The sequence below is a fragment of the Ictalurus furcatus genome, chromosome 23 (genome assembly GCF_023375685.1).
Source record: "Ictalurus furcatus strain D&B chromosome 23, Billie_1.0, whole genome shotgun sequence".
NCBI lineage: Eukaryota > Metazoa > Chordata > Actinopteri > Siluriformes > Ictaluridae > Ictalurus > Ictalurus furcatus.
In genome coordinates this window covers 3,859,413-3,878,305 of record NC_071277.1, presented here as the reverse complement: position 1 = coordinate 3,878,305, position 18,893 = coordinate 3,859,413, and the positions used below count along the sequence as shown (strand labels likewise).

General features: G+C 40.7%; 1 protein-coding gene across 2 annotated transcripts in view; it reads right to left on the bottom strand.

Moving 5' to 3' along the window:
• jph1a (junctophilin 1a) overlaps positions 1-18,893 on the bottom strand; it is a 43,369-nt gene that overhangs the window by 4,258 nt on the left and 20,218 nt on the right. For both annotated transcript variants that reach the window (XM_053611785.1, XM_053611786.1), the window contains exons 3-4: positions 13,955-14,073; positions 134-798 (exon numbers count right to left, since the gene is read on the bottom strand). In XM_053611785.1, the coding sequence (XP_053467760.1) occupies positions 134-798; positions 13,955-14,073 (784 nt within the window). The remainder of the gene's footprint in view (positions 1-133; positions 799-13,954; positions 14,074-18,893) is intronic.

The window sequence follows — 18,893 nt, the reverse complement described above, 5'->3', positions numbered from 1 at the left end:
AAGTAATTACGCCAAAAGAAACCAACTCCGATTGCGATATACCTTACGGGATGTCACACAGGCAAGGGTTTTAAGATATGTTTTTTTTAAAATTTATACATATGATAGAGACAGCAGGGAAGACAACACTTACCGTATTATCTTCTAACACCTCATTCGTGATCTCCACACTGGCTTTCTTGGTTTCAGCGAGACTCTTTGGTTTGACACTTTCTTGTTTCCTGAGCGTTGTCTCTAGTTTTGGTGTGGGTGACGGCACTGACTTCGGAGGTGGTGGCATTCGTGCTAAACTGGACTGAGTCATTTCAGGCTCTTCATCCTCCGGCTCCTCTGGCGGAGGGATGTTCTTCTGTGTTTTCACGTAATAGCTATGATAAGCAGTGTGTAATTGGCCGTTTACCCTTGGTTCGTTGAGCTTAGGCGGCTTTGGCGGTGCGGTATCTTGAATTTTGACGCTAGGAACTTTGCTAATTTCGGCTACAGTGGTGGCTCTCTCCTCTTTGCTAATCTTATGGGATATAGCACTGTTGTCTTTGCTAATTTTACGGGTTGCGGTAGCGCTTTCCTTGCTAATCTTTCGTGTCACACCAGTACTTGTTTGTTGATTTTTCTTCGTTGGTGATAATGGAGGTGAGGGAGTCGCGCTGTGAGCAGGCGAGTGTGAGGGAGTCGTGCCGCGGCGATAAAAAGGACTGCCTGTCGAAGACTTCTCTTTCTTCTGCTTCTTCTCCTCCTTTGGTGGATCTTCTTTAATCTCCTCCACGTGCTCAGTGAAGTTTTGCTTGATGTACTCAAGGCCTGTGAGAGCAGGAACATAAGATCGAGCAGGGGTCACTAACCAAGGCATTAAAACAGTTATCTGAAGTAGAGGTTGACCGACTGATCGGTTTTGCCGATTAATCGGCACAGATAACCGATTGCTGGAACCACTGTTATCAGCAAAAATCAACACTGATAGTTTTTCCCGGTTGCATCTGTTGCAGGAGTGGCTGAAAAGGGTCCGCTGTCATTATAGAGTACAAGCGTGACCTCTAGAGGCGAAATAAAAAACTATCACTGCCAAATTTTGTTGTGTTATTTGAAGTGTTTTTTGATTCATTTTGGATGTCTTTATTTGTATTTGTTATTTGGTGTGTTATTTTTTGGTTCAGTTTGGATGTATATCTTTTATTTACTTTAATGTTTATCGATAGTTAATATATATTAATATTTATACGTTATTTCATTTTTACAAAAGTACAGTACATTTTCATGGTACAGTCATTACTGATTATTTTTGTAATTAAGTTCAGCAATATTTTACTTTTAAAAACAATCGGTTGATTCGGTCTTTTTTCCCCGTCAATTTTAAAAACTATCGCTTGATTAACCGGTTATCGGCAGGTACCGCCCGACTATCGGTCGACCTCTAATCTGAAGATCTTAAAAAAATTTTTTTTTCAAATTGATGCTTCCTTCCAATCCACCCATATAATCTGTGATTTACACTCCAACCAAGAACACAGATTAAAAGGCTGGATTATATGCACATACGAGCTTCCCTATCCAATTTTCATATGAACGCTGAATTTTTTGCAGAAGGATATATGAATGGAAAAAAACAGACATATACCAACTCAACTGGAGTAAAGATTGTGGTATAAATATAAAGAAAAGTGATAAACAACAATAGCTATGTCCCAAACTACAGATTCAGTACCAGCATTGGTGCTTGTTGGAAAAGTATCTGGTCCATGAATCAAATTCACTTATGTTATGAAACGTATGATTAAACAGTAACAACATAAGCCTGGGGTTGCGTAATGGTGTTTCTGAGAAATCTGACATCACCAAATATCTTAAGCCTGCGTAACTTAATAATAACAGCTTAGAGAGATTAATGTGTCTTTTGATCATAATTTCATGCAGTAACTTAATAATAATCAGTGTGTCAGTCTTTACATAATGCTGCCCATATAAATTCCACACATGGTTTGGATAATTCACTAAAGAAACAGTCATGACCAAGTCTTCGGTCACTTACAACTCTGATGCTTTTCTGTTTATGAATAATACAACCCCGATTCCGTTGGGACAGTATTGAAAATGTCAAGACAAGGTATTCAATGTTTTATCTAATCAACTGCATAGTTTTTTTTTTAAGACAGTTTATTTTGAAATTGATAACACGTTCCAAAAAAGTTGGGACCGGGGCAGTTTAGGACTAATAGCGATGTGACGAGTTGAAATAAGAAGGTGATGTGAAACAGGTGAGGGAATCGTCTAATCAGAGTATATAAGGAGCCTCCAAAAAAAGGCCCAGTCCTTCAAGAGCGAGGACGGGTCGAGGCTCGGCGATCTGCCGACAGATGAGTCAGTGAATAATCCAACACTTTGAGAAGAACATTCCCCAAAGACAAATCAGTAGGATTTTGGGCATTTCACCTTCTACAGTGCACAATATAATTAAAAGATTCAAGGAATCCAGTCAAATCTCGGTACGTAAAGGGCAAGGCTGAAAACCACTATTGAAGGCGCACGATCTCCGATCCCTCAGACGTCACTGTCTTAAAAACCGTCATGAATCTGTAATATTTTGCTAAACCATTCGCCGCTGCATCCACAGATGCAAGTTAAGGCTTTACTATGCAAAACAGAAGCCGTACATCAACACTGTCCAGAAGCACCGCCGACTTCTCTGGGCTCGGTCTCATCTGAGATGGACAGCAGCACATGGGATCATGTTTTGTGATCCGACGAGTCGACATTTCAAATAGTTTTTGGAAAAAAGAGCCGTCGTGTTCTCCGGGCCAAAGAGGAAAAGGACCATCCGAGCTGTTATCAGCGTCAGGTCCAAAATCCAGCGTCTGTCATGGTATGGGCGTGTGTCAGCGCCCATGGTATGGGTAACTTGCACATCTGTGAGGGCAGCATTAACGCAGAAAGATATGCACACATTTTACACTTAATACGTATTATTAAAAGAAAAGGTGCTGTTACACAGTGGTAAACAGTCGACTGGCCCAACTTTTTTGGAGTGTGCTGCAGTCATCAGATTTGAAAGGAGTGTATATTTTCAAAAAATAAATGAAATTCACAAAAGTAAAACATCAAACAATGTGTTTAATAGTGTGTTTTCAATATAATACAGGGTGAACTGAATTTTCTAATGACTCTTTTGGTTTGTTTGTTTGTTTTTTTTGCATTTTCCATACTGTCCCAACATTTTCCGGAATTTGGGTTGTATATAGTATACGAACATCTCTGTTTTCTTAAACATATCAACCATCTTTAACTAATGTTCCGGTTCGTACTGAAATAAAAAAGCCCCAGCCTCTAACTGCGCTTGTGACGGCACAGAGATTTATCTTTAAACTAACACCGAAGAATTTTAATCTGCAATTTGTTAAACAGATCCAAAATAAGGCCTGCGTAACGCTTTAGGATCACTGTCCTCATCTCCCTTTAATCAGACAGAAACTCACTGATGATGAGGGAGTGCTACCATTCTATTATGAGAAGCTGAAATTACAGCAGAATAAGCATGACAATAATTACCATGCACATGCCTAAAACATGAATTCACACTAGAGTCCTGTGCATTCATTTCAAATAAAAGCATATTTAGTATAATTCAGGGTAGGAAAATAAATACACTATATGACCGAAGGTTTGTGGACACGGGATCATCACGCCCACGTGTGTGTCTTCCTCAGACTGTTGCCACAAACTTGGAAGCACGCGATTGTCTAGGATGTCTTTGTGTGCTGTAACAATACAACGCTCCTTCAATGGAACTAAGCGGCCCAAACTGTTCTAGCACGACGGTGCACCTGCGCACTGTGAAGACATGGTTTTCCAAGGTTGGCGTGTAAGTCCTCATGCGGCCTGCACGGCACCCTGACCTCAACACCTTTGGGATGAACTGGAATGACAACTGAACCACAATCCTCCTCACCCGACATCACTGCCCGGCCTCACTAATGCTCTTCTGCTTAATTGCGCACAAATCCCCACAACCACGCTCAAAAAACCCCGTGCAATGCCTTCGCAGGAGAGTGGAGGGTAACCGGGAAGAATTTTTATGTATTATAAGAGGGTTAAGAATTTAATTATTACATCAACATGAAAGGAATATAAGCAGAAATACATCACTGCAGCTTTTCGGCTTGAGGAATTTATAAACACATGCTACCAACTGCAAAAAATGTTTTTTGGGACCTTGTTTTTCTGAAACATTTACTGAAATGATCCCTTGCTAGACAGGAGATTGCCTAAAAAGCTGCATACACGTACGTTACAGATTCCACGCACAGACGTTGGTAAGCAATGGAAATGAAGACGAATAAGAATCGAGAGCGTGACGAATATGCATACAAAGCTCTCTGCTCCTACACACGTTTGTCTACACTGATAATTTAGAAAGGTTACCCACTTCAAGTGGCACTATGTGTACTTAAGTGACATGCTGACATGAAGAGTGTACAAAGAAGTTAGGGGTGACTATTTACTATATATATATATATTATCTACTGTGCACCTTGCACAAGAGGGTAGAAAAGAGAGAGAGAGGGAGGACAGAAGGAGGGGGCTGAGCTCACATGTTCACAGGTCTAAGTGAAGGAATGGACAGCTGCTGTGAGTCAGGGACTCGATCACCGTTCTGCAATTGCAGCCATTCCAACATGGCGATTTTAGATGTGAACGGAGTAGGCTCTCTGCGCCGAAAGGTCATCGCTGTCGCACACTTCTGTGCTAATCTAATGTAAATGTCATTCACACGTGCAGACATGAATTCTTCTTAGTGTGATGTTTATAGTTTCATTAATGGGGCGTGATTACGGTATACAGCGGAGAAACAGTGAGACCCCAAGAGTCTAACCTCACATTACTAGCTTTCAAAATGGCTACCATATTTCATATATCCAGTGAACCGGAAAATCGGTTTATTTCCACAAGAGATGCTGAAACGAGGCCCCCCCGCCTCCCGGTACTGACTTCGAATATCGCATAACGAAGTTACCTTGCAATATCGCCTAAAACATTTGCGAATAAAGCGCAGTTTCCATCCCGTGTGTTCAAGAGAACAAAATCATCACTTCCAGGGAAACTGCCACATCTTGCTCGCTGCCATCTTTACTTTTCGGAGCCAATTATCCGATCACATAATTTGTGGAGGCAAAATCACACGGCTTTTTCGTTGCGCATCGAGGAATTTACTTGGTAAATGTATTTCCATCGTAGTTCATGCGCATGTCTTATCAAATAATTTAAAAAAATGATCCGCTTCAATTAAGTTTTTTTTTTAGGGCGCATTTTGGAGAATTTATTCCTATCTGGTGTTGCCGATATCCCAAAAATCCGCGTAAAAGTACATCGATGGAAACATAGCTACAGGGTGACAATTATAAACGAGGCATTAAAATGATAATCAACCACTACGTGATCATCCATTACGATTAAATCCATCCAAGCACGGGTAGTTATTCTCCCGAAATTGATGAGAAGCATACAGCTGGAAACATCCACTCTGAGACAAATGTTCATGTTTATATTGAAATATTTCGGATGTGATTATTGATTCTGGGGCTGATTTGTTGGTTGGCGTTGTCTTTTTGTACTTTTGTTATTCCTGTGAGAAGTTAGCGGGTTGTGCCGTGCTGATATCGCGTGCGGACATCGCTGGCGCGGTTACGAGGGTGTTTAATCGTGAGAGATAGTCAGATTTTGCTCTTAGCTCCTAAAGACAAAAGACAAGTGTTTCTTTTCTCAGTCACCAGTTAGCGGCCATGTCCAGCGACGTTATATTAATGAGAAATCCAATTTAGAAACAGTGGAGACTTTGATGCAAACGTTGGACTCGAAGATCCATAATGCAATGCAGCTATAGGACGCAGTTGTGCCGAGTTACGGCAAAGACTCGACTTGGCTGGTTAGCAATCTGTGAGACGATGAGCATGACGGCACTGATGGCGGAATTAGCGAGTTAAAGCTTCGAAAGCTGGGTTAGGGTTAGAGTAGAATGTACAAGTGTTTGAGTACAATGTACAGGTGAGAAGGTGAAAGAAAAGGACAGATTAAAGGACTAAAGTACCACTGCATTATTCTCTTTGGGTAGAATTGAAGGGAAGGGATAAGTCCAACTGCACCAGTATCAGCAGGTACTCAAATTGTTTATAGGTAGTGTAGAAATCCACAGAAAGTCCAGCATGTCAATGAAAGAAATTAAATGTAGATTAATGTACAAGTTGTTCAAGGTGGATATTTCCTTTAAGATTGATTTTTTTTTTGTTTTTCTGCCAATAAGCAACCCAATATAGCATTTTAGCCCTGATACTGGCGCATCTTCACACCTTAGGAGCTGTCCAAAGTATTTGAAGATAAGTTCTAAACAAGATGGTGTCTCATCTGTGAGTGAAATTGCAATGAGTGCCGAGTTCAGGAAGAGTGCAGTCAAGAAAAGCAACACATTACCGCCGGAGATCAAGATTTTGATCTGCAAATTAGCCGTGGGAAAAGATCAGTTCAGCAACGCAGATGAACTGGGAATATCTCAGTCGGCGGTACACAGACTGCACGCAGACTGTCTAGTTATTCAGCTTTATCGCCTGCTCTTTTTTTATTTATTTATTTTTTATTAAGAGGCATATTTAAGTCTAGTTAGATGTTAATGAAATTCTATTCTTTAATGAATCGCACGTAAAAGCTAGGAGTTATCAGAACATATGATCAGGTGTGAGTGAGCGCCCTGTTTTATTTAAAGAACAGGGATCTATCAAAGTCTGGTCTTCACAACACACGTTTGCGCATCATGGAGATTTCTGAGGACCTCAGAAAAAGAGTTGTTCATGCTCATCAGGCTGGAAATGCTTACAAAACCATCTCTAAAGAGCCACAGACGGACCGATTGTGTACAAATGGAGGAAATTCAAGACCACTGTTACTCTCCCAAGGACTGGTCCTGTACTGTATCTATACAGTACCTTGCAAAAATATTCAGACCCCTGACCAATCTCTCATAGTGAACTCATACAGAATTACAAAATGGTACACTGAAATTTAATTCGGTTTGATATTTTATTTTAAAACACTGAAACTCAAAATCAATTATTATAAGGTGACTAGATTTATGCTGGAAATATTTTTTATGAAAAATAAAAAACTGAAATAACTTGCTTGCGTAAGTATTCATCCCCCACACATTAAATATTTGGTAGAGCCACCATTTGCTGAATAACAGCTTTAAGTCTTTTGGGATATGTATGTACCGGCTTTGCACACAGTTTTTGAGCCCATTCTTCTTGGCAGATTTGCTCCAGGTTGGTCAGGTTGGTTGGGTGATGCTTGTAGAGTGCCATTTTCAAATAGTGCCACAGATTCTCAATGGGATTGAAAAAATGGCTTTAACTGGGCCACTGTAGAACATTTACCTTTTTTGTTCCTGAGCCACTCCATCGTTGCTTTGGCCTTGTGCTTGGGATCACTGACCTGCTGAAAGGTAAATTTCTTCCCAAGCTTCAGGGTTTTTTTTTTTTTTTTTTTTTTTTTAGCAGACTGAAGCAAGTTATCTTGCAATATTTCCCCATGTTTTGCTCTATACATACTTCATTCAAGTCTAACAAGATGCCCGGTCCCTGCTGATGAGAAGCATCCCCACAGCATGATGCTGCCACCACCATATTTCAGAATCAGAATCAGCTTTATTACCAAGTATGCTTAAACAAACCAGGAATTTGTATTGGTGACAGGAGCTTCCAGTGCACAACAGTACAAAACAGCATCAAGACATAGACAAAAATAAATAAATAAATAATAATTGAATAGAATGGAATGGAATGGCAGAGGAAGTTGTTGGAAGATGTGTTGGATAAATATAAAAAGACTAAATGGTGTATTGCACATAATTATTGCTCAATGGGGCAATTTAACTGTTCATGAGATGGATAGCCTGGGGGAAAAAAACTGTTCCTGAACTTGACAGTTTTGGTGCTCAGAGCTCTGAATCGTCAGCCAGAAGGCAACGGTTCAAAAAGGTAGTGGGCAGGGTGAATGGGGTCCAGAGTGATGTTTCCAGTCTTGCTCCTCATCCTGGAAGTGTATAGTTCTTGAAGGGAGGGCAGGGGGCAACCAATAATCCTTTCAGCAGTCCGAACTGTCCTTTCTAATCTTCTGATATCTGATTTCGTAGTTGAATCAAACCAGACAGTTACTGAAGTGCAGGGGACAGACTCAATGACTGCTGAGTAGAACTGTGGCAACAGAAGAGTAGTGGGGAGAGCACACATCCCTGGGGGGCACCAGTGCTGATTGTGGATACAGGTGGTGGAAGTGAATTTCCCCAGTCTCAAAGGCTGTCTGGAGTATAGCTGGGATGATGGTGTTGAACGCTGAACTGAAGTCCACAAAAAGATCCTTGCATATGTACCTGGTCTATCCAGATGTTGCAGGATATGATGCAATCCTATGTCGACTGCATCCTCCACGGACCCGTTTGCTCGATAAGCAAATTGAATGGGATGTAGAAAGGGTCCAGTGATGTCCTTCAGGTGGGTCAACACCATTCTCTCAAATGATTTCATTTCAAGTCCTGTGATTTTTGGTTTCTTTGGGACAGGAATGATGATTGAGTATTTGAAGTTGCATGGGACTTCACATTGCTCCAGTGATCTATTGAAGATCTGTGTGAAGATGGGGGCCAGTTGGTTAGCACAGGATCTGAGACACGCGAGTGAAATGCCATCAGGGCCTGAAGCTTTCCTCGTCTTTTGTTTCCGGGAAGACATGGCACACCTCTTCTTCACAGGTCATAAGTGCAGGTTGAGTGTCAGGAGATGGGGGGGGGGGGGTTGCAGGACGTGTTAGTGTTTGTATGAAGTGTTGGTCAGAGAGGGTGTGGGGTGTGAAATTGGGTCTTTCAAATATACAGTAGAACACATTCAGGTCGTCAGCCAGTTGTTGGTCCACCACAGGGTTGGGGGGTAAGAGTCCTGTAATTTGTAAGTTGTTTCATGCCAATCCACACTGCCACCGGGTCATTTGCTGAGAACTTGTTTTCCAGCTACTCAGAGTATCTTCTTTTAGCCGCTCTGATTTCCTTATTTAGTGTGTTCCTGGCCTGATTGTACAAGAATTTACTCCCACCCCTGTAAGCATCCTCTTTGGCCTGACGAAGCTGCCTAAGCTTTCTGTAAACCACGGTTTGCCAGTGTTAACGTTAAATAAGCCCTAGTAAAAATGCACATATCCTCACAGTATGATGTAACAGTATCTGTGAGCTCATCCAGGTCGGTGGCTCCAGCCTCAAAAACACTCCAATCCGTGCAATCAAAACAGGCTTGTAGTTCCAGATCTGCTTCATTGGTCCGTCTCTTTACAGTCCTTACTACAGGCTGATTTTAATTTCTGTCTGTAAGATGGAAGAAGATGAACTAGACAGTGATCGGAGAGTCCCAAAGCTGCTCTAGGGACAGAGCGATATGCATCCTTTATTGTTGTGTAGCAATGATCCAGGATGTTCCTGTCTCTGGTTGGGTATGTAATGTGCTGTTTATATTTGGGCGGTTCATGTGTGAGATTTGCTTTGTTAAAACCCCCAAGAATAATAACAACTGAGTCCGGATATTGTTGTTCCGTGTCTTCACTGTAGAGATGGTGTGTCTTGAGGCATAGGAGGTTTTATGCTTGTGCAACACATAGTGCTTTGAGTTTTGGCCAAAAAACTCTATCTCGGTCTCATTTGACCACAAACCTTTTCCCATTTGGCATGCTTTCACGCTCATGCTCATGCTTTTAGATGGTACTTTTTAAGTAACCGCTTCTTTCTTGCCACCCTTCCATACAAGCCAGTGTCATGCATTGCTCTTGATATGGTTGACTGGCGCACTATTAATCCACTCCCAACCACTGAACTCTGTAGCGCCTTCAAAGTGATTGTTGGCCTCTCTGACAAGTCTCCTTCTTGTTTGAGCGCTGAGTTTTGAGGGGCGGCCTATTCTTGGCAGCGCCTGGGTGGTGTGATGCAGCTTCCTCTTCCTGATTATTGAACCAACTGTGCTCTTTGTGATATCCAAACACTTGGATATTATTTTCGATCCTTTCCCTGATCTATACATTTGTATTCCTTTTTCTCAAACTTCTGTGGAATGCTCACTGGCCTTCATTTTCCTTCATATTCACAGCCTGACCAATGAGCCTTCAACAATGAGGCTTTTATCCAGAAAATATCACAGAACCTTGATGATTCACAGGTGGATGCCAATGCTAAGGTAATTCTGTCCTTGTTAGGGCAATTTCTTTCATCTGTGTAAACCGGGAGCTTCCACAGCACAGGGGTTGAATATGACATTTGTTCTTTAAAATATTTCTGAACATAAATTCATAAACATAAATTCAAAAAAAAGAGATTTTTTCAGTGTTTTTAAAATAAAATATCAAACTTCAACGTACCATTTGCAATTCAGTACTATGAGAGAATTGCTCAGGGGTCTGGATTCTTTTGCAAGGCACTGTACATATTTCCAATTTTTTTTTTCTCCCATTTTAATATAACATGAGGAATTGTGTTTTTATTTATTAATTTATCTCTCAAAATCTACCATCACAACCAATAGCTGTCAGAATTCATTAGCGAAATATATTGCTATTCATAGCAATGGAGTCAATCTTAACCAAGCTCTTAGCTTAAAAACAGATTTTTAACATTGCCCCAGCTGTACATATGTGTGTATAACAGCTTTATTTTAAAATACATCAAATTTTTGGTTTTTTTTCCTATTGCAACAACAGATTGCAAAAAAACGAAACATATGAATGTAGGACTGTTATCTGTTAGTCAGCAGTATGAAGCGTTAGTTGTTAAATTGCAATCTGGATCATTCAGGACTTCTGAGTATGAGGTTTTGAGATATGGGAGTTCTTCAGTTACACCATCTCTGTCCTTAATTCTAAATCAATTCTCTCCACCTGCTGTCTCAACCCTGGAGGCTGCTCAACCATTATCTCCCCCCTTCTTAACAAGTCATTTGAGTCAGCCTATGTATATCTACCCATTAAAACTGCTGTGGATACATTAATTCTCCAGAAGCCTGGTTTTAGTCTACTACAAACCTATTCTGTTTGTTTTATCCAATCACTTTACAGTATAGGGTCCATCCACTATGTAGCACTGAATCATCTTTCAAGAGTTACCATTGATCTCTTGCAGTCTACTCTCGACTCTGAATGCTCTAGACATTTTCATTTTGCTTATTGTCGCATTTGATACGGCTAGCCATCTCATCTCAGAAATAACTGGTGATGGAATATCGGGATTTCTGTCACTGCTCTGGCGTGGTTCACTACCCCGTCCTGTCTCACTGGCAAGTATCCATTTGGGAAACACAAATCTTCAAGGTGTGCCCCAAGGATCAATTCTTGGCACCTTCATCTTCATCATCAGTAGTGTTCTTTCATCTAGTCTGAATCTTCAGAACTTTTTCAGTCGTAGGTCTCTCTCTCTCTCTCTTACCCTTATCACGAGTTATAACAAGTTAGGAATAAACTCCAAATTTCTTAATTGAAATCTTGATGGAAACTCTTCTCTCTAGAATCTTTACATATTCCAATTGAGTTAATGCTAATTTGTTAACACAGTTAATGTTAGGCTCTTATCTATCTATCTATCTATCTATCTATCTATGTTATTGTGTGATCTTTGATTCTACATTCATAGAGATAAGTACAATTTTTCGCAACGTGAGAACTGTGGAACGCTATGAAACGATTAATAACGCGTTCATAAAAGTTTCAACGATATTCAGTCTCAAAATCGATCTAGGCGGCACTGAGTGTAATACAGTTATCAGACAAAATGGGCTGAAAATGATTCACTGAAACTGAAGAAATGATTGCTTCGATGCTGGATATGAAGGGTTGTGTTGTTATGGTACAAGCCGACTGGTGTGCTGCTAAACTCCCCCCCCCCCCCCAGAAGCTTTGTGTACTTCCAAACCAAACACAGTGCTTCATTGTAGTCATAGAAACAGCTTTCAATAGCTGCGGTCTTACATTACATCTGCCCGTAAAACCAGTTTCAGCTGCTCGGGCTGAATTGAGTGTGTGAAAGCAGTGTGGGAGAAAACTCTTTGAGGCATGAAAATCTCAACAAACTTCAAAGTGTTTTCAAAGAATAAGAGCACCAATTGTCACACAGAGATTAAAATTTGACCCCCAATTTAATTCTATCTATCTTTCCCACTACTTCTACTAGTCTTGCATGGTATGTACTGTATAAACAGCAAGCCACTGTATGTTTTTGAACTGTGTAATGTGGCTGAGGAACAAGCGTAGAAGAAGGTGCTAACTAAACAACTGACCAGTGTCACTCTGATAAACAGGGTGTAGAGGAAGCCTGACCTTTCTAGCGCTGTTAACAGGGCTGCATTTTTATTTTAGAATGTGTTTTTTTTCTTTTATAGATTTTCCCACCATTTTCTCCCCAGTTTAGTCACCTGCCAATTCCTACCCATCAGCCAGCTATCCTCTAAACCTACCAAATGGATAGGGTGAAGGCTAAACTGTGCTTCCTTCGAGACACACGAAACCAGTCAACTGTATCTTTTCAAACTGCTGCTCATGTCACGGGGCACACGTGGAGGAAAGTGCTATCTACCCTTTCCCACATACCTGTTCTCACAGACACCCAGGATTAGCTAGTGTCACTGGGATTGACAGGGGTGAGAGTATGCCATCAATCCAATATAGAGAGCACGTCCGATTTTGCTCCCTCGACACCTCGTTCGAGGCAACGGCGAGATGTGAACGTCGCCTTTTTTGCTTCATATCTTACTCCTGTTCGCACTTACCACTCTCATGGATCTTCTCTTCTCTGCAAACGAAATCAGGCTTGCCAGTCGTTGTAGTCGTGGTAATGCAGTACGGCAATGTGGGTTTTTTCAAAACGCAGAAAGTCTCTGTATTCTCACGGCCTAAAGACTATCTGCATTTGGAAAATACCTGCATTACTGTACTATGCTACAGAGTAACTTGCAAGCCCATCGTGTCTAATCCTATGTTGTGAAAGGCATAAACTTTACACATGAAGCATCGAATGTGCGATATGGTAGAATACACTGGTACAGAACATGACATACATGAGCATTTGAGTAAAAGTTGCTATGCAATGCATGGACATCAATGTGCTGAGATTCAACATAGAGAAAGTCCTGCAAATATATATATATATATATATATATATATATATATATATATATATATATATATGGAAAGGGTTCACTTACTTTTTCCACTGCCATTTTAAATGTTGAATGAGTGTGTTCAATAAAGACATGAAGGATCAGAATTTATTTTGTGTTATTATTTTAGACACATTATATCTGTCAATACCCTTGACTTAGATGAAGATCAGATCACATTTTATGACAAATTTATGCAGAAAACCATGAAATTCCAAAAGGTTCACATACTTTTTCTTGCCACTGTATATATATTATATATATATATATATATATATATATATATATATATATATATATATATATATATATATATATATTTGAGATCGGGTTGGCCTGAAAGTAAAAACTGCTCATTGCTGTAACATTTTTTTTCTCAGAGACACCAGTACTGATGCACTCCTCTAGTCCTCTCCATCCAGACAGCACGACAGCAGCTCTCTTCTGTGGCAACTGTGGCAGATCTACAGATTATCATGCTTAAACACATTTTACTCAACAAGCTGCAGTTGCTCCACAACACTTTTCAGTACACGCTGGCTGTGACTCAAGCATTACAAAGGCAAAGGGTAAAGCATTCATTACTGTGCCAGCAGCAGTCGAGCTTGGATTTAAAATCTTGCTCGGGCAAGACCGTACATCAAATAAGTATTTCATTTTGTGGGGTTTAGTGCCCTGCTGTTCAGAGCAAACAATAGGTTCAACGTGTGTGTGTGTGTGTGTGTGTGTGTGTGTGTGTGTACCTGGTTGCTGGAAGTCAGGAGCTAATTCTGTTGCTATAGCCCTTGCAAGATCTGACTCCTGGTCAGCAGCAACTGCAGCCTGGTCTGCTGATTCACTCTTTGTTCTGGCATGGGTTGTCCTGTAACACACACAAACACACAGAATTCATTAGCTAGCACCGTAGATATACGTATTAAAGACACAGGCACCTGATGATTCTATACGCAGTGATATGAAGCCACTTAGACGTCATACTATTCCTTCCTTTCTGCTCTGTAAAATGAACGATAGTCTACAGGCATAAAGTAAACGCACACACACACACACACAAATCCAAAGAGGAAGAGATCCTGAATGTTAGCCACACAATTCATCAGTCATCACAGTGCACAAAAAAAAGAGTTCATATTTCAAGTATATGCATTTTAACTGTTGCTCGAAATAGACATCAGTGTGGGTGTGTTGTGAATGGTAAAGTCCCGCCCACACCACCATCTGACTAATCTGATTAATGGCTCTGTCCCAAATGCTGGAATTCATGTCTAGTTAAGCGTTCTTACTCTAACGTCTACCATTTTAAGAAACGTTGAACATTTATGTTTTTAGGGTCCTCATACTGTGTCCTTAATAAGTTGACGTTAACAGATACGATAAACGGGATAACCGCTTTGTTCTTTTGCTAAATGTGTGATTGCTTGGGTGTGCAGACATTTTGTCACAGATCTCTCCAACTGTCAATTACAGTTGTGGATTTTATTTTATTTTATTTCATTTTCTGCTACATTCGCCAGTTATTGAAAAGGCTGCAATAGCAATAGTGATGATGTTCCTTTTTATAGTGACTCTTCGGACATAGTATTTCCATTGGGACGTAGTACTGTCCCAAACCACATATACACTTATATACTCAGTAAACACAGTATACACCCAGGAACATCTGTGCACCTGCTCATTCATTCATTCGTTCAGCTGATCACATGGATGCAGTGTAATAAAAGCGCACAGATACCGGTCAAGAGCTTCAGTTCATGGCGACGTTCACATCAAACACCAAAGTGTGGAAAAATATCTTATATATAAGGCGTATACAAAAAGGCAAACCGATATTTCTTTCTGAACTGCTTCTTGTGTAATGTCAAGTGGCCGAAAGTGCTAACTGGACAATTGGCTAGTATCATTCTGATTATTTTATCTGTGTATTTTCCATCCATCCATCCATCTTCTATACCGCTTATCCTTTTCAGGGTCACGGGGGAAACCTGGAGCCTATCCCAGGGAGCATCGGGCACGAGGCGGGGTACAGAATGGACAGGGTGCGAATCCATCGCAGGGCACAATCACATACACACTCACACACCCATTCACACACTACGGACACTTTAGACACGCCAATCCTCCATTTTCTTCCCAATTTGGTCACTTGTGAATTCTTACCTGGATGTACCAAATGATGTGAAAGACAGAAAGCCAATATATGGAATGATTCAAAAAACAACAACAACAACAAAGCATCCAGTAAGCAGCAGTTCTGCAAGCCTTGTTGATGAGCGAGGCCAGATGAGAATGACCAGACTGGTACAAGCTGACAGGAAGTCTACAGTAACTCAAATAATCACTCTTTACAACTGTGGTGAGCGCGTCACACCTTACACATCAAACCTTTCAGAAGAAGAAGACCACATTGGCTTCCACTCCTGTCAGCCAAGAACAGGAATCTGAGGCTACAGGGTGCACAGGCTCACCGAAACTGGACAGTTGAAGACAGCAGAAGCAGAAGAGCAGTCACCTGCTCTATTTCCAATCTTCAACAGTCCAGTTTCAGTTAACCAGAGTCTCAGATTCCCCAGCTCAGTATTGTATAGGTAGCGTGATATTCCAAATGTAAAAGCTGTCTGTAACGTGTATAATCTCGTGTCTGTGTGTGTGTGTGTACGTGTGTGGCTGCAAGCCTGTAACCATGACTAAGGCACCATTAGTATTAGAAAAAATATGACCTGAATTTGGTTGTGGGAAACAGTTGGAGGGAATGAATTTTGTGTGTGTGTGTGTGTGTGTGTGTGTGTTTCAAACACAATGCCTTTTAACTGCATTTTTAATTCCCTCCCCCCTTCAGCAAGACCATGTATTATTGCTCTTTGGGTTTGGCAGGTCTGCATATTGGTTGGTGTTTGAAAGGTCAGTGGCAAACAGGGTCAGAAATATTAAAACTTATTTACTGCTTCTGTGAAATTTGAAGACCCAAGGTAACGACAAGGCCGTAGACAATTGTCTATTCTACCTATACCTGTTGCCAGTGTGTGTGTGTGTGTGTGTGTGTGTGTGTGTGTGTGTGTGTGTTTTGCTGCATGTCCCATAGCCCCTGCTTTGGTCAAATCCAGGTCTTGCTTTTATGAATTAGACATGAGGAGTTATGTTAAAGCACATAATCTGGTCACACGCACACACACACACACACACACACACAAGCACAGATGCATACACACATTTAATCTGCTTTAGCCAGCAAACTACTTCAGGATCATAGCTTAAAGTCAGTAATATAAATTCAATCACATTATACAGTGCTGTGAAAAAGTATTTATCCCATACTGATTTCTTCTTTTTTTTGTGTGTACATATCTCATACTAGATTGTTTCAGAAATTAAAATAAAATCTAAGTTCAAACAAAGGCAGCCTGAATAAACACACTGTGCCAAAATTGAAAGAAATTCCAGGAATGATGAGGAAGAAGGTGACTGAAATACATCAGTCTGGGAAGGGTTACAAAGCTATTTCAAAGGCTCTGGGACTCCAAAAGACCACAGTGAGAGCCGTTATCTCCAAATGGAAAAGCACTCAGCACAGTAGTGAACCTTCCCAGAAGTGGTCAATCTTCCAAAATTCCTCCAAGAGCACAGCAACGACTCATCCAGCAAGTCACAAAAGAGCCAAGGACAACATCAAAGGACTTACAGGCCTCTCTTGCATCAATACAGTTCACTGTTCATGACTCCACTATCGGAAAGACACTGGGAAAAAATGGCATCCATGGAAGAGTGGCGAGGTGAAAACCACTGCTAACCCAGAAGAACATTAAGACTCGTCTGAATTTTGCCAAAACACACCTTGATGATCCTCAAACCTTTTGGGAGAATGTTCTGTGTACTGATGAGTTGAAAGTGGAACTGTTTGGAAGACAGGCGTCCCGTTATATCTGACATAAATCAAATACAGAATTCTACAAAAAGAACATCATAACTACGGTCAAGCATGGTGGTGGTAGTGTGATGGTGTGGGGATGCTTTAATCCTTCAGGACCTGGGCAACTTGCAATAACTGAGGGAAACATGAATTCTGCTCTCTACCAGAAAATCCTAAAGGAGAATGTCCGGTCTTCAGTCCGTAAGTTGAAACTCAAGCGCAACTGGATTATGCAGCAAGACAATGATCCAGAGCATAGGAGTATATCCATCTCTGAATGGCTAAAAAAAAAAAAAAAAAGCTAAATTAAAGTTTTGGAGTTGGCCTCCAAACCTTGAACCAACTGAGATGCTGGTTTAACTCAACTGAAGCAGTCTACAAAGAAGAGTGGGCCAAAATCCCACCACAGTGCTGTGAAAGATTGATCCACAGTCATCGGGAGCATCCGGCTGCAGTTATTGCTTCTAGAGGTGGCGCACAACCCGATTTTAAGTTAAAGTTGGCAATCAGTTTTTCACATGGGTGACAGGTGTTGGATAACTTTTTTCTTGCTTCAGTACATACATTAATTAATTAAAACTGTATTGTGTGTTTACTCGGGTTGCCTTTGTTTCATGTACTGCTACATTTAATACATTATACATCAGTATAGCCATTATTTAATAACCACCGAATTATAATTGGCTAACAGTCAAAAATATTTGCCGAAATCTGACTCCCTACTTCCTGTGTGTGTTATATTGATCTGTTCTGCATAGTTATAGTATGTTTATTACATTTCTTCTTTTTTTTTTTTTTTTTTAAAAGGGACACAGATTGAACCGAATCATGTTTTTAATATCACAATGTGAATTTTGGTACTGCAGCCATGAATAAAACGACAAAAAAAAAAAAAAAGCACCTGCACGAAATCCAAAGATCAGTGAGTTTTTATATTTATTTATTGGATTATTGTTGTAGCATTCAGCATTCAACCACATGCTAAAAACGTCCTGAATGAGACAGTCAAACTCAAACGTTACAATATAATACACATATTATACTGTGTACATGTCCTGAGCTGATTTTATTTAATCGCTTATCAAACGCTAATCCGACATTCTTACTCGGCTGGTCCTTATTATTTAAGAATCTATTACGCAATACAGAACTGAGACACATTTGTGGCCCTGATTTACTAAGATCCCAAATAATAAGCGTTAATTTGTCACGTCTACGCCGGAATTGGTATCAAACTACAAATCCCAGATTACAGCACGGCCTACAAACATGGCTGCCGAGGATACAACACCCAGTCACCACAGACTCTGGCTGCGTCCAAAATCGAGTACTGTGACGGCACCTACTGCATTCGATTCAGTACCTACGGCTCGGCCGTTGATATAGTACGTACCGATCAGTATATGGGTGTTGTATGAATATGATCCGGACATACTACCTCCGCCATGTTGGTGTTGTCATGTGATGTACAACGTCGAAAGAGCCGGCACGCTGCCTCCCATTTTTTGATTCTGACAGCTCTTCCACGCCAGTCCCGTTGCCTTACGGGATAGCTCAGTGTCCATTTGTTCCCTACTGCAGAATTTCCGCAGAAACAGTAGGTCATCCGGGTATCTCTCGCCTATACTGAGAATTCGGACATACTACTCCTTCGACATATTGCTTTACTCCTTCTTGTATAGTAGGGTAGTAGGAATATTCCGATGCAGCCTCTCTAACATTCACATTCACCTGATTACTGATCACACACATCTGGACTCAATTAGCATTGAGTCCAG